The sequence below is a fragment of the Oculina patagonica genome, chromosome 12 (genome assembly GCF_052425735.1).
Source record: "Oculina patagonica isolate OP01 chromosome 12, crgOcupat, whole genome shotgun sequence".
NCBI classification, from domain to species: domain Eukaryota; kingdom Metazoa; phylum Cnidaria; class Anthozoa; order Scleractinia; family Oculinidae; genus Oculina; species Oculina patagonica.
Window position 1 is genome coordinate 11,886,036 of NC_135769.1, and position 15,102 is coordinate 11,901,137.

A 15,102-nucleotide genomic window follows, 5' to 3' on the forward strand; every position below is an offset into this window, starting at 1 on the left:
TTTTACTATTTCATTTAATTTGTTTGTTTTCGAATTCTTTCTTTCTTTTCTTTCGTTTTGATTTTGCACAAGAATTTCGCGCGCCCTAAAATCATTTTCCCGCCAATATTGCCCGTACGCGTCGTGGCAGCCGCTTCAACTTTCCCGCCAATCGAAAACATTACATTGTACAGACATTGTACATCTAAAAGAAAAACAACGAATCTTTGCTGCGCTTTCAACTCGAATTTTTCGCCTCGGATAAAGATGATGTTTACGGTTCAAATACTGCATGAAGAAATGCAATATCGTCCTCTCAAAATATGTGAGTGATCACACTTTTGAAAACTATCGCCTCATTTCGGCTTTCTTGTGAAGGTTTTTCAGCTGGAGGTAAACAGGAGAACCTAAAGCGACATGTCAGCAATGAGACAAGCAAAATACAGTAAGTATAAAAATGTAAGAACTTCTTCAGACAAATTGTGTAAAAAGACGACTTTTTGCATTGTTAAACAAGGATCCTTTTATTTCAACACTTAACGATGGGAAGAAACAAATGGATAATTTCTAAACAAGTATCGCAAATGCTGTTGACTGCAGATCTTTATAATCAAAGCTTGTAAGCTAAATATAAATTTGTTTTTGATAAATTTTAGCCTTCCATTTCAGTTTTTTAGGCCATGTAGTTTTTGAAGTATAAAACAAATTGATATTTTCTTTCTACGAAACTTTCAAAGGGAAAGTACAAATTTTCCGGAAACCATTCAGAAAGCTTCGTGAAGGTTTTCCGAAGTTTATACAATTGCAATGATGTCACTCTCGGTTATAAACTGAAGAAATAATGTGAGATAACCATACGTCAAGACCGTCTTTTCCCAGTTTAGCAACATCAATATGGAATCTCAAAAACATTAGGGGAAGGTCTTGTTGGGAAAAATTTCAGTGAGACGACTATTAAATTGTTAGACACTGACACTGATTACTACAACATTCGAGTGAAAGTTAATATCCCCTCTACTATCCTCAAAATTAGACATGATAGTTTTGTTCTTTTTCTCATCAAAAAGGCTTTGAGCTGGACACATCCACATCTGGGACAGGCCCTGGTGTTCAAGGGTCAGCTTCGACAAGCTCATTCCTCAGTGGGGGCTCTGTAACTGGCTTCCAACTACCTGGCCCAAGCACTTCCTCGAGGACTCTCTCTGCCAACAACTACTCTAGGTCTGTTTGAAACTATGACTTCCTATATTATTTAAATCTGTTAGATAAATCTTGTCCAGTTATAAATAGTCACGACAAAAAAAAATATAGTTGAAGATAAAAGGATTGTAAAGAATTAAATTGCTAACAGTGAGAAAATTGTGACAAGAGAACATTTCAACAGCGTTTTAAATTAGCATGTTTCAATGTATATGAACAAATTCGTTTATCTTGAATTAGTGCATTGCAGCCCACACGCAAACATTTGCATACCACAGACGAACGAAGCAGGGCCTATGTTAAAAGAAGAGAACACTAATTTGTTTAAGTTTTAAAAATGATAACAAGTCAGCCGGGTCACCCTGCTATACGAGCAGAGCCCTTTCTATTCCACTGATATACTTGATATACTTTCTACTCCCCAAATATCAACCGCAGGGATGTTAAAAGAGAGCCCGCTCGCAGAGAGCAGCCGGGTATAATCAGTTTATAATATATTCTACCTCTTTTAATAGCTCCTCGTGTTTCTTTCAATAGCTCCAGTAGAGCACAGACACCAGGTGCCTCTCTCAGGACACCTGCTCCAGGGCCTAGCCTTGTTACTTCAAACAGTACCTCCCGCAGGACTCCTAGTTCACGCCGTACCCCACACATCTCAAGCGTCACTCCCGGAATGCCACCCTCTTCTGTAGTAGTTGGTAAGTGGAGAAAATATATATGTCCCACAGGCAAAACAACTGTATTTTTTCTAGATTCCGTTAGTTATAGATTATAGGTGGCTCTTTTCAATAGGTCCTCAAAGAGGACTTGGAGCAGAGCTTGCGTGGCCAAATTATAGTTTTTGAAGAAAATGTGTTCCGATTGTGTTAAGTATTGTGGATATAGCTAAGTTGAAATGTTTTGGGTTTCGCAACACATATCAACCTAACTTATTCTTCTATTTTCAAGCAATCGTCGAAGGGCGTGGTCTCGCAAAAGGGGAGATTGGCATGGCCAGTATTGATCTAAAGAAACCAGAGCTTATCCTATCACAGGTCAGCCATTAATACATCTCGCATTATTCATTCATTCATTTATTTATTTACAAGTTTATCTTTGCAGTGTAATATCTCTTACAATCGTTTATCTTTATACAAGTTTTCAGATAACCAGACTTACGTAAAGGTCTTAACAAGACTGCAGATTTTGGAGCCCTTGGAAGTACGTTATGAACTAAAGTGTATATGTTGCTATGGTTTATTCGATTCAAACCGTCACACAATGAATTTTCTAATTAGTACCTTATATTTATAATACAAATATTTGGATGTTGTAATAAACAAGAAACGGAAGCACGTTATATTCTCATTTCTTCTTTATTTACTTACCACAGTACTAAAGGAAGTTGTCTTTTTGTACCTGTGTCAAAAGGTGTATAGAAAATTGGAAAAAAACAATAGAACTCTTCCCATGCACTCAAAACTGGTCTAAAAAAATGTGCGACATTTCCGGTTTTTAACCAACAATAAATGGCTGTCCCCATTACACATAGTCTGTGAAAGCAAGCGACAGCTAGAAGTATGTTCACGTTCGTAGGCAACATTACTCAGTTCCCCAGTTATAAATTTCCCAAAATCCTAGAAACTTATGGGTCGTATGCATGCTTTCCATGCGTTTTTCTTCTATTCTCTTCTTGTAAACGTGTTTCTTGTTTATCAGAGTTCATTTCTCATTTTGCTGCTTTGTTAATTGTATGCCAGATCATCATGCCCAATACAGCGTGTGAAAATCCTTCTACTCTGTTCAAGTTCCTAAGCGACCAGCTCCCGTACGCAAACCTATCATCTGTCCAAAGAAAGTATTTCAACGAAGCAAAAGGTAACCATCAGTTTCCTATACACAGCAAAGTCAAATGCCACCTGCTTACATTGTGTTATCCAAACATTATTAATATTTTAAAAGATAAGGATCAGCCCTAGTATAAATAAAGGAAAAAGCGACCAGTCCGTTAGTTTGGCCGTTTAGTTATAATTCAGTATTATTATAGGGTAGCGATTTGTTTGACGATGTCATTCTTGCAGGTTTAGAGTATGTAAAACAACTGTGTGTTCCTGAGTACAACACCGTAGAAATGGAGGTGGCTTCAAAGTAAGTTGGCGTAAAAAAAAAAACCATTCTACCAACACTTTTCGCAACACATAAGTCGCTGAACTAGTGAATTAGTACATCAGGTTGTTTGTAAAATATTAATATAAGTGTTTTCTGACAAGTTTTTTTTCTGTTTCAGGTATTACTGCCTAGCAACGGCTGCCGTGAGTTTTTTGAAACGATAATTAAATATTTTTAATCTCTCATATCGTAACACGATTTCAACTTTAAAAGTCTAAAGGGTTCGTTTGAGGGTTCATAAGGATCTGCACTGTGTCAAACTTGGAGGAAAGAAAAATCATTTTTATTCCATTTATGTTAACAAATCAAATTCGTATCGTCATACGTCAGTGGGTTATTGCAATATCACCTCGGATTTCTCGTTGTCCTCAGTCGAGGCGGAACACGTTTGGAGTAAAGTGGAGGCGCACACAGCGTCTAAGGTTCTTATTTACGTTCGTCAGTGACAGCTCAAAGCGGCGGAATGCTAAGTTGACAATAATTCATTTGTGGGAAACAAATATCCTTTGATCTTGTAATTTTACAGGCTTTGCTTAAGTATGTGGAGTTTATACAAAACATTGTTTATGCTCCTGGTTCTGTAAAAGTCGTTTACAAAGGAAGCGAAAAGACTGCAATTGTAGGTAAGTTTTCCTTAGCCTGTAACACAGGGGTAGATTACAATATTTACCGTGGTTTTCTCTGGTCAGGTGATAAGCTACAAAATGAGCATGTTAAAACTTCCATCATGTTGTTTTAGTTATGTCTTTTACCAGTATGTAAGTTTATGTTATCCCAAATACAGCAGTTTGTTGAATTTTTTGTAGATGCCTCTACTATTAAGAATTTGGAGTTAATTCAGAATGCCAGGGACCCTGAAAGCGGTCACTCGCTTTACGGAGTTCTGAATCACACTAAGACAGCTGGAGGAGGTAAATGATAACTCATTTTCACTGAGTATGGTGCTTTTACTAGTATTGTTTAGTACTCCTTATCTTGATTGCAAGAAATGGTTTTTTTTACAGCTCGTCTGTTGAGATCAAATGTTCTTCAACCTCCGTGTGGTAAGTATATTGATTTCAGTCTCGTTTCCAAGAACCTTCTACACACCCTCCTTTCAAAAGCACCTTTGAACTATGTGATTGTCCCTGTTGTCGCATTTTTGCAACATTCTTAGCACTCAGTCGCACCATTCTTGACTCCAATGCTCTTTCGCGCATGTCATCACTTCAGATCGAAGCCTAAGATCTGGGTTCGAGAATGTCAGTCGCATAAGAGAGCATAATTAACAATTATTCTGCGAAATTGCGCGGAATATCGCCTGGTACTTAGCTGACGAGGCCGTAGGCCGAGTTGGCTAAAATCAGACGATATTCCGCAAGATTGAGCAGGATAATTGTTTTATTATTCAACAAATTGTCAACCAAACACATTTCGTAGATAGAAAAACTGTAATTATGCAGCGCTTTACAAGATTTCGGACGAATCTTCGCAACCTACGTATATCGCAGGATATCTGTTATGTACGGATGACAGATAACGTTAACATTTTGACCATATATGGGCAGCGCGCGCATCTGTTGAATAATAAGACCAAGTAGCCTGCGAGCAGGCGCACGTTTGGGGATACACGCGCGAGTGGCAAAGCGGCGAGGAGAAAACTGGGGAGAAAGCGCGAAGAAAGTTGGTCACTTTTCTCACGTCTCGTAGGCCCTCGCGTGTATCCCTACTCACAGGGTGGGGAAAACCAAGAGAAGGAACCTCACATCCCCAAGAAAATCATTATCCCTTTATTTTTAGATGAGATCGTTACACTGATCACTGATCACTGAGACACTGAATTAGAAGAGGGAGTCGTATTTGACAGCTTTACTCACTTTATTGACAGTCCTGTCCTGGCCATGCAAGGGTCTTTGAATTAAAAGAAGTGCACTGAGGCTTAAGCTGAGGGACAAGCATGATGTTCTTTGATGAAGGTATTAAGTCAGTGCCCCCACACTAGAAATGCTTACTTTTTTTCGTTATTCTCGCAGATGCAGAGACTACAAATGTACGTCTGCATTGTGTGGCAGGTATGTGGTAGAAAACGAGTCATATATAGAGATGAAACAAATGAACTGAATGTAGACAGGAATCGTTACTTTGATTTCAAATACCCTAAAATCACATCAGGTTGTTCGATGTTTTCGTTTGGAAAACTCTCTTTTTGTTTTGCAGAATTGACAGATAAGGAGGTATGATGACTGATGCTTTTCGTTGGGTGGTAACAGAGTATATGCTTCTTCTTGACCTTTTCACTTGCTGTGCCTATGTAATGAGTTTTAACTTAGTCCAAGTTTACTCTTAACTTTTTTTACGTCTCTTTGCTATTTAGGATCTCTTCTATGGATTACAGTCCGGTAAGTTAAGTATCAAATTTCTGTTCAGGTGTAACCTTGAACACATGCATGCTAAAGTATTGTCCAAGCAACTGGACAACTAAACCCTAATCCACATAGCGTTATATACCACCAAGAGAAAATTACTTGTATTTCTTTGTCGTGTTTCTTTTTGCCAAATCAAGGTTGCTTTTATTTATTTGTTTGTTTGTCTATTTGTTTGCTTATATTTTTTGTTTTGCCATATCATCATGCACATTTTCTTTTTTAACTTGGCAGTGGTAGGCCGGTTCTTGGATATTGACCACTTAACGTCCATGTGCGTTCAACTTCCCAAACAAGAAACAGTCAAAACGGCGGAGTCCAAGATCACTACTGTCATCTACTTGAAGCACACTCTGGAGCTGGTCGAGCCTCTCAGGTTGGCTCTCAAGGACACAGAAGCGGAACTTTTCAAAGCCTATTACGAGGTAAATCTAATTCGGAGCTTGATACTTTTACTATAACAACTTTTACAGAAATTAGCGTGTCGATCCCAGTCGTTCTCACTCGATAACTGTTCAAGAAACCTCACTTTATCTCTCTTCCGTTCATTTTACGCGGTTGTTCTCAGCTTATACGCCTATTATTGTCTTAAACCACTAAAATTCTGGAATTTATAAAACCTTGATGCTTCCTAAGCTCCTTTGTTTTAAGATCAAAGATGACATCACCACAGCGTTGGAGTTATTCCGTCACCTTTGTAAATATCTATAACAAAGATGCTCGATTCTTCTACGGTTGCTTATGACTGACAGTTGTTTTCGTCTGGTTTACAAACTTTAGCCTCTCCAAGGGGTTTTGACATTTTTGATCGTAGAACAATAAAGACTTATAAATTTTTGGCATTTCAACAGTTTTATCTTAACACAGACTACGTTACTGAATAAAGTTGTGTTTTATGTTTCGCAGTCTCTCAATGATAGCAGATTTGCGACCATCATGGAGAGGATTCAAACTGTCATACATGATGACACTCGATATCAGAAAGGAACTCTCAACATGAGGACTCAGAAATGCTTCGCTGTCAAGGTACTAGAGTACTACACCGTCTATAACATTGTACATTTTCTTGCTGTAATTATTCACCCGTTTGTTTTGTACAAAAGTAACCCGTTCCACAATGTTGTATGAAGACAAGATAATAGACTTACACTCATAGACAAGTAGGAAGTAACAGAGGATTTCCCTTCCCGACGACATTTATCAACCCAACACAGCAAGTTTAAGTCAATACAGTTACATGATACTGATTTTGATTTTTATGTTTGCTTTCCATCATCTGCAAAACTTTGAAAACTGAATGAAAGCCTCATATAAACGGTAAGGACATGCTCCAACCTCTCTATTTTCAATTCTATAGTTGGAATACTGGGTCATAAGGAGGTATTCTCCAGCAGAAAACAGTTTATGACACATTCCATATAGGAATATTACCTTCTGAGAAACAAAACTCAGAAAAGAATCAGTCATAAAATCAGATTCGTTGAAACCATGGTATATACAGCAAACCTCAAATAGTCAATGAAATAAAGTCAGGCTTGAATCCCCTTTGCTTTTCCCAGACATATTCCCTAGATTCGTTCTAGCCGATAAGTAAAATATGGACTGGACTATGCGTATAATATTCATTCACGGGCAATATTTTAGGCCTTCTTGATGTGGCACGAAGGACGTACACTGAAATTGTTGATGACATTACCGGTGAGTGGATTTTGATACCCCGCCAACCTTAAGGTAATGTATGAATCAGACAAGCTTTCTTTACAACGCTGACTTCGGAAATTTCTTAAACGTTAACTTTGGATTTTCTGTACTTCTTATAGACCTTATGCAAAATTGGTTGTCATTCATTTCTTTTGGTCAAGTTTCTGAAAATGCTGATGGTGACACTTGAAAATATATGGAATAATATGCTAAACTGAGAAGTTTGAGAGTTTTTGGTTAAAAGGCTGCAGATCTGTGATAATAATAATAATAATAATAATAATAATAATAATAATAATAATAATCATAATCATAATAATACTTTATTTATATAGCGCTATTTCTATTGCTAACCAATAGCGCTTTACAAGTTTCCAGTAATATTGCATTGTGTAAAGAAGATCGTAAATTAGTTATCGACGAATGTAAATAAAGTTTTTCCGTTTATGACATTTTCAAAACCGTAATTTCAGAAATGATCAAACAGCTGGGAGAAAAGCACAACTTGCCCCTCAAAACCGGCTTCAACGGTACCAAAGGATTCTTTGTACAACTGACACTAAACCGAGATCAACACATTGACCTTAAAACGCTGCCAAGTGAATTCCTAAAGGCTGTTAAGGTCAGAAGTGCGATCTGCTTTACTACTGTAGATCTGGTAAGTATCAACAAGTAACCTAAAGTCGCGCACAGTGGAAGGAAGCTAGTGAGCTTGAATCTTCTTTACGTTTCTTTGTTTAAGTATTATGTATTCCCGGTGAAGAAATTATTCAACATGACACGAGCGTGGGACAAAGAAAAAATCTGAGTCCCCGACGGTAATCGAAACCATGGCCTCCCAGATACCGGTTGAGCGCTCTAACCAACTGAGCTACGAGAGACTCGTTGTGAGCTGGGCCATTTACTAGGTTGATAAGTAACACGCGTCCTGCATACTGCTAGGATCGGCAATGTCGAATTCATCAAATGTGTAGTAAATAATAATGATGGTAAATTTCAAGCTCGGTGATAAATAGTGAAGAAATTATTCAACATGACACGAGCGTGGGACAAAGAAAAAAATCTGAGTCCCCGACTGTTTGTTTGCTTGCTCAACTGTTTGTACAATTGTTTTTTGTGTGTGAACTATTGCTTGATTGTTGCTCGTTTGTAACTGAAGTTGGCACAGAAAGTTGAATATCTGAGATTATTGGCATATATGTAAACTTAAAGAAATGTTTCGCTATATTGATTCCTTGAAAATTTTCATAAATTGCACTGTTTGGTACCTCCTGCTTCTCTTACTAATATATATATTTTCTCCTTTTCTTTGCCTTCAACAATGGCTCCAGATAAAGCTGAATGGTAAGTTGTACCATTAGCTAGTCAAAAGGAGACAAGGCGTTTTGTTCCCTTACAACCGTCCAATCAGTCACTACTAAAGCAACTCTTGATCTATTTTTCAGACAGGATAAAGGAGTCTTTGAACGAAATATATCTCATGACCAACGTGTAAGTTAAACATTGCGTAACCAAACATTGTGTAAGTTCCCTTATATAAAAATGCTTCTTTGTCTTTCCCCTACACAGAGTGGTATCTGAACTTTTGAGTGAAATCCGCGAACACATGGGATGCCTGTACAAACTTGCTGAACTTGTCAGTGTCTTAGACATGCTGGTGTCGTTTGCCCACCTCTGCACTCTGTCTGACTACGGTGAGATCTTTAACGAAACTACGAGTGTTTTTACATGATATACAAGCCTATATTAACTTGTTTTAAGATGGTCTCGTCTCTTTTTCGTTTAGTACAGTCGAAACGTGTGGCTGCGATCTGCTGTTTTGTGTACTATTCCTTTAACTATTCATTGTGTGATGTGTTGTTAGTATTTGCTAATTATATATGTATTTCATTCTTCCTTAGTGAGACCAGAATTCACCGACACCCTTGCAATTAAGAACGGGCGACATCCAATCCTAGATAAAATACTACCAGAGCCACCAACGCCAAACAACACGGTTAGTATTGTTTTAGAATTAACAAGCATCATATATTCACGTTGATAAAAGAAAAGGAAAAACAAACCTGCACTATATAGGTCTCATTTTTGGTGAACCATCATGATTACATCAGTTTTCATCACTTTTCAAGGGAAAAAATGTATTAAAGTTTTCCCCAGGTCCCGAGCTTAATCTAGAACTGAAGCCCTCTAACAATTAAGCAGCATACAAGGCTTGTTGGTTGCTAGGACTGTTAGGGAGTGTTTTATTTGATAAAACATTTTATTTTCAACTTGAGGAACCGTGAAACATTGGTGGTTATTTGGAGGGTCTCACCCGAAGGGAAAATTGATCCCCCCGAAGGAAATTTAGAGTTTCTTGTACATAACTATTTTTCTTAATTTGCAGTATGCTACTGATGGATCAAATTTTCAACTTATAACAGGACCTAACATGGTAAGTAAACGTACAAAATCAACTGAATGGTTAGCTTTATCTTCAATTTTTCTTGCCTGCTTTTGCTAGGATATTTTTTTTGTTCATAGAGTGGCAAATCCACATACTTGAAACAAATAGCGTTGCTTCAGATAATGGCGCAGGTAGGATGCTATGTGCCAGCAGAATATGCTTCATTCAGGGCCGCAGATCAGATTCTTTCAAGGATAGGGAGCGACGATGACATCGAAACCAATTCCTCTACCTTTACGCTTGAGGTAAGAATTCATCACGGCATTATTTCATACTGAATGCCGTGAAACTTTCTTCTTCGGGTTGTTCACTTTTGTCGATTACACTACACTGTAAACAATTAGAGGGCCTCTAATTGTTTACAGTGTATTTCTGCAGAAATGCGCAAAAATTGTGTGGCAGACTAGGCGTACATTTTGTTGCTGATGTTACATTCATACATAGATAAACGTATTTTTAACTGACAAAAAATGATAAATGTTGTGTTGTTTTACTTGTAGATGAGAGAAATCCACTATATCATTCAGGTGCGTTTGATTTGTTTTAAGCCATTTTCGCATTTCGACTAAGCCTTTGCTTGAACATAACTTTTAGCAACAATTTTGGTTCATATTCCCTAGAACGCAAGTGATAAATCCCTAATCATCATTGACGAGTTAGGAAGAGGTACGTACTTTAGCATTGACTGTATCGCCAGGCTGCGTTTCGAAGTACAGACAATTCTGAAAAGCATTAAAAGCACGTCTGTGGGAGTCGTCGTGAACGGCGACGGATTTGATAGATATTAGTTCTTTGCGCAACTTTGCATAATAGCAACAAACCTACAACTACAACAACTATATTGCGTTATTGTACAAGGATTAGGCTAGGATTCGTTACACTACTACTGTAGACAAAGAAACAGAAAAATTCCCTAGAACAGCGTGAGTTAACACAGTTCTCGAGGCCTTTATTATCCTCTTGGTTGTTTGAATTTTGTTCTCCAGGAACAAGCAGCGAGGAAGGAGTAGGAATTTGTTTCTCCATTGCTGAGAATCTTCTTAAAAAGAAGGTTAGGCCTGACCTGGAGCGGGGAAATTTGACAGGGTTGATGTCCATATTTTATTGTCACATTATTATTGAACATTAGAAACAAATATTTCAAACTAAATATGACGTTAAAAATCCCAACTGGCAGAAGGCAAATTAAACCAGTTGGCTATTTACGAGCGTGGCCGAAAAGTTGGTACGATGATAATAACATCTTAGATTTCGATCTGATGCAACCTGCAAGCTAGGGTGAAAGCAACTGCAAACCTTGGTTTATACATCTCTAGATGAAGTGAAAATGGTGTTAACTTGTGAAATATTTGAATTAAAGTAATGATATCTTAGATTGCGATATGATATTGTTCAAAAGTAAGTAAGTAAGTAGTGTTAGAAAACTGCATCCCTACATGAATGAAATTAAATAATAAAAGTGTTTTGACGAACGTCTATGCCTATAATGTTTTATATGTTCCTTACAGACATTTACGTTCCTTGCTACCCACTTTCTTGAGTTGACTACAATGGATACCTTGTACCCAAATGTTGAAAAGTGAGTTGAGATATGATGATTGATTGACTGACTAACTGACTGACTGACTGACTGACTGATTGATTGATTGATTGATTGATTGATTGATTGATTGACTGATTGATTGATTCGCATTTTTCAATAGAAATGTATTTACTTTATTGCTTTTGTTTCTTTTACAGCCTGCATTTGAAGGTTCAGGTAATTGCTTTACATCTTGTAAGCAATATAAGAATGTAAATACCATGATGCGTTTTTCGTTTACATCTGTAACTTTGACGACAACTTGTAAAATTTTCAGAGCAGATATATTTTTTGGGCAACATCCTGATCAGAGCTTACGTGCAGATCAGAACAAAGGTCCTTGAAAATCGTACATCGGTCGTAACAGATCATAAAAGACACAGCCTGATCACAGAACTTGAGTGGTTTTTATATTTGTGATCTTTATTAAGTGAAATTGGCTTAAACTAGTATGAGAAAAAACAATACGTCTGTACGTAGTTGGTTAAAGATAATCCCACTTATGCTGTCTGATTTCACTCTAGCTTTCACACACTTGATTTCAAAGCACCCAGACTAGCCGCGATTATTTGTTGCCTGTGTTCTCCGGTGGCTTACTATAACATGTTTTGCCTCCATCGGGAAGTGACTGTAATAGAAACGATAATCTTCTAGAGTATGTAACAGAAGCGTAGCTTTTGTGGGGATGTTCGCAAGTTAAGATGGAGCTATATAAAGTAGAGGGTTTTTTTTTCATACCAGAAAAAGTTCAGTAACGAAGCTGCATGTGAGAAGATAACCTATACCCATGTATTATCAAAAGGAAGAACAGAAGAAAAACACTATGGTAAATATCGTACATACAACATCACGCTGAGCTTGAAAATAAAAAAATATATATTATTTTTTTCAAAAAAGATCGTTTTAAAACAGTCGATACTCTTGTACGTTTTTACGGTAAATATATTAACATTGAAGGGAAAGTGTCCTGGCTTATTATCGAACGTTCTCTCTTTCCTAATTTCCATATTTTACTGCCAAATGCCACCACATCATAAAAATAAGTTAAATGAAAAGACTCTACAGAGAAAAATAGAACCAGAATTTTGGGTTAGAAGTACAGAATTACATGAATGGAAGAGGAATGCAGTTCATCAAATTTGATTTTGTGTCGACGGGGTGTTAAGAAATCAAAATTACCATTCTGGTAATTTTATCATTATTTTTATTTTTAGTTGATATTTCTTTGCTTTCGCCACTTTTGATAGTTTTGTTCTTTCTATTGCAAGATAATAAAGCATATTTACAGCAAGCTGCCGACCATACTTACTTAAACACTATATATTAGCCGGGGCACTTTCCCTTTAAGTCGTCGTAATTCTCTTGTCCTGAGTGTACATATGATACGTCTAAGGCTCCATCCACACTGACCCGAGTAAATTTGAAAACGGAGAAATTTGAAAACGCCGCGTAAAATTTTTTTTCGTCCACATTAGAAAATGTTTTCCATCCACATTCCGTCCAAACTAGCCATCTCGTAGAGATATGACGCTAAGTGCATGACCACTATAAACACCATTTATTATTTATTTTATTACATTAACCCGGGTAAATTTGAAAACGATACGCTTCACTGGACATCGTAAGCGTTTTTTAAAAGCTTCGTTTTCGGTGACCGAAAACGCCCTTTCAGTGTGGACGGTCGGCCTAACAGGGGGAAAAAAAAAGATGCGTTTTCAAATTTACCCGGGTCAGTGGGGGACGGGGCCTAACACTTGATGTAAAGTATCGTCTTATGTGCAACTGTAAGACCTCCAACTCGACTACAAACATTCGCAACTTTCCCTAGCTCCCCACCCCAGCTTCTTTGGGGCCATTTTCCTGCTTGGTTTATTTTGCATTTTCTCGCTGAAAGATCTTTGTAGTATAGGTACTACTTGTAGTGTAACCTTCAACCGAAGAATCGACAAACCATGTGGTAAACCATGAGTAGTAGGGTTTATATGTTGCTATAGTTAGTTGGAGTAAGAAAAAACTTGTGAGGAAATAAAATGAGTTTCATCTATTGTAGGCGTCCAACTCGCTGAATTCTCGACACTGCCGCGGTCGATAGTGAAGGAAGCACGAGAAATTTCAACCGAGTTAACAAGACAGAAAGAGGTAATGATACATGAAAGGATTTGAAGAGAGTTAACTGACGCTATCTTTTAGTTTGGGGAGGTACGGGGTGTTAAGTTACTAAATAGTACGAGTGTGTGTTTAGCAAGCAGTCAAAGTTTCAGGCATAAATAGCTTACCAGGGATTATTGTAAATTTTCAGAGTTGTAAATTATATTGTCCATACACAGCTAAACTATATCCTCTGTGTCGCTTTAGACGAGTCAACTGCTGTCAACAGAGGGTCGCCAACAAATAGCAGTGTTCCGCCTGGCAACTAAGCTTCTCCAAGCTGGACGTAACTCACGCCTTGACAAAGCTGGACTGCGTGCTTATTTACTGGGTCTTAAAAACCAGTTTGAACGAGAAACTGTTCCCGACGTTGAAGAATAGAAAGCTTAAGACCTAGTGAAAATGTCATTCAGGAAAGAAAAGAGAAGCTGATGTTATGAACCTCAACCTTTGAACATTTGTATCTGATAAAACCAAGCTAAACCAAGCCACGACAATAAGAATCTTATTTTCCACAGCCTTTGTCTGTCCTTACCACTAGAACCTGTACCGTATGTAAGACTAAAAGCGGTATTTTTTTTGTGTTTTAAATTAAATCGGAGTTTTCCTTCTCTCTTGCACATTTGAGATTATGTCCAATAATAAAGTTGTGATAAACATCGATCTAATACATTTATGAATGGTTTTCTTTAAAAAAAAAATCATACCATATTTCATACCAAAATAGAATGGTACACTTTCAGACTAAAATACGCGAAAAGAAACCAGCAAAGTTTTGCCGGCTTCCGAAATGCTTTTGAAATCTCTTTATAAATGCAAATCCAATGAAAAAACTCTTTCGGCCCGCTGCATTTCATTGACTCCAAAGGCGCCTCACCTTTGATAAAAAGAAATCAAAGGCGGCTTTTACATGTGTGTGGTTTGCAACGCATAGGCCGCCTTTTTTACCACTGATCGCGCATTAAAGGCGATTTCTCATACAAAATAAAGAACGGCAATGAATTCAGAAGCGCACAATACAGTCACAATCAGTTTAAAATGATGTCTGTTCTTAGTTGGAGTAATGATTCTGCAAAATTGTAGGCTAAAATTTTGATTGCAGTCGTAACATTCTCTTTAAAAGATAAAATTCTCCCAAATTTTCCCTTTTGTTTGCACCAGGCTAGGTAGACAAACGTGCTATTTTCTTTTTTTTAAGTAATATGCACTCATTTATTGATATGACTCTCCGATTCAGCACTTCAGATTTTCTAGGCTTTTTTACCCCCACTATTTCACGACACTTCCGATTCTGTGAAAAAATCGTAGAGAGCGTGCCCTCGTCAGAGCACTCCATTTGGTGTTGCCTATGCTATCCTACAAAGGGTTACACATCACCACCTTGTGCAAAATAGTTATTATTCCCTTTTGTTTTAGCGGAGTGCTTCGCGGATTCTTTGGTGTCAAAGTCCATATGCATATGTTGATGTGGCGTGCCTTTTTATTTAGACATGAAG

At 37.6% G+C, this 15,102-nt stretch overlaps 2 protein-coding genes across 4 annotated transcripts in view; one reads left to right on the forward strand and one right to left on the reverse strand.

The window, feature by feature from the left end:
* Positions 1 to 15,102, reverse strand: part of LOC144631613 (E3 ubiquitin-protein ligase TRIM45-like) — a 187,151-nt gene that overhangs the window by 8,188 nt on the left and 163,861 nt on the right. The gene's annotated exons all lie outside the window — the stretch shown is intronic.
* LOC144631611 (mutS protein homolog 4-like) lies at positions 197 to 14,276 on the forward strand. 3 transcript variants are annotated; one of them, XM_078490090.1, is made up of 33 exons: positions 197 to 424; positions 1,047 to 1,200; positions 1,717 to 1,877; positions 2,128 to 2,213; positions 2,317 to 2,379; positions 2,919 to 3,036; positions 3,240 to 3,306; positions 3,446 to 3,470; positions 3,854 to 3,950; positions 4,134 to 4,238; positions 4,332 to 4,370; positions 5,340 to 5,378; positions 5,524 to 5,540; positions 5,681 to 5,705; positions 5,964 to 6,154; positions 6,636 to 6,755; positions 7,034 to 7,046; positions 7,374 to 7,427; positions 7,904 to 8,088; positions 8,762 to 8,774; positions 8,876 to 8,921; positions 9,000 to 9,124; positions 9,332 to 9,426; positions 9,817 to 9,864; positions 9,954 to 10,121; positions 10,377 to 10,403; positions 10,497 to 10,542; positions 10,863 to 10,927; positions 11,385 to 11,455; positions 11,617 to 11,635; positions 12,200 to 12,284; positions 13,509 to 13,597; positions 13,814 to 14,276. In XM_078490090.1, the coding sequence occupies exons 1-33, from the start codon at positions 397 to 399 to the stop codon at positions 13,985 to 13,987; spliced, it is 2,658 nt and encodes an 885-aa protein (XP_078346216.1). In that variant the 5' UTR covers positions 197 to 396; the 3' UTR covers positions 13,988 to 14,276. The 3 variants fall into 3 exon arrangements, 2 of the variants coding, with proteins under 2 accessions (XP_078346216.1, XP_078346215.1); XM_078490089.1 differs by having other exon boundaries at positions 7,904 to 8,087; positions 8,755 to 8,774; XR_013566777.1 differs by lacking the exons at positions 10,497 to 10,542; positions 12,200 to 12,284; positions 13,509 to 13,597; positions 13,814 to 14,276 and having other exon boundaries at positions 7,904 to 8,087; positions 8,755 to 8,774.

Bases quoted from the DNA above. Each gene is read 5' to 3' on its own strand.
- LOC144631611 (XM_078490089.1), top strand. From the start codon at position 397: ATGTCAGCAATGAGACAAGCAAAATACA. The intron at 8,775-8,875 runs GTAAGTTGTACC...TCTATTTTTCAG, and splicing joins GCTCCAGATAAAGCTGAATG to ACAGGATAAAGGAGTCTTTG. The intron at 12,285-13,508 runs GTAAATATCGTA...CATCTATTGTAG, and splicing joins AACAGAAGAAAAACACTATG to GCGTCCAACTCGCTGAATTC.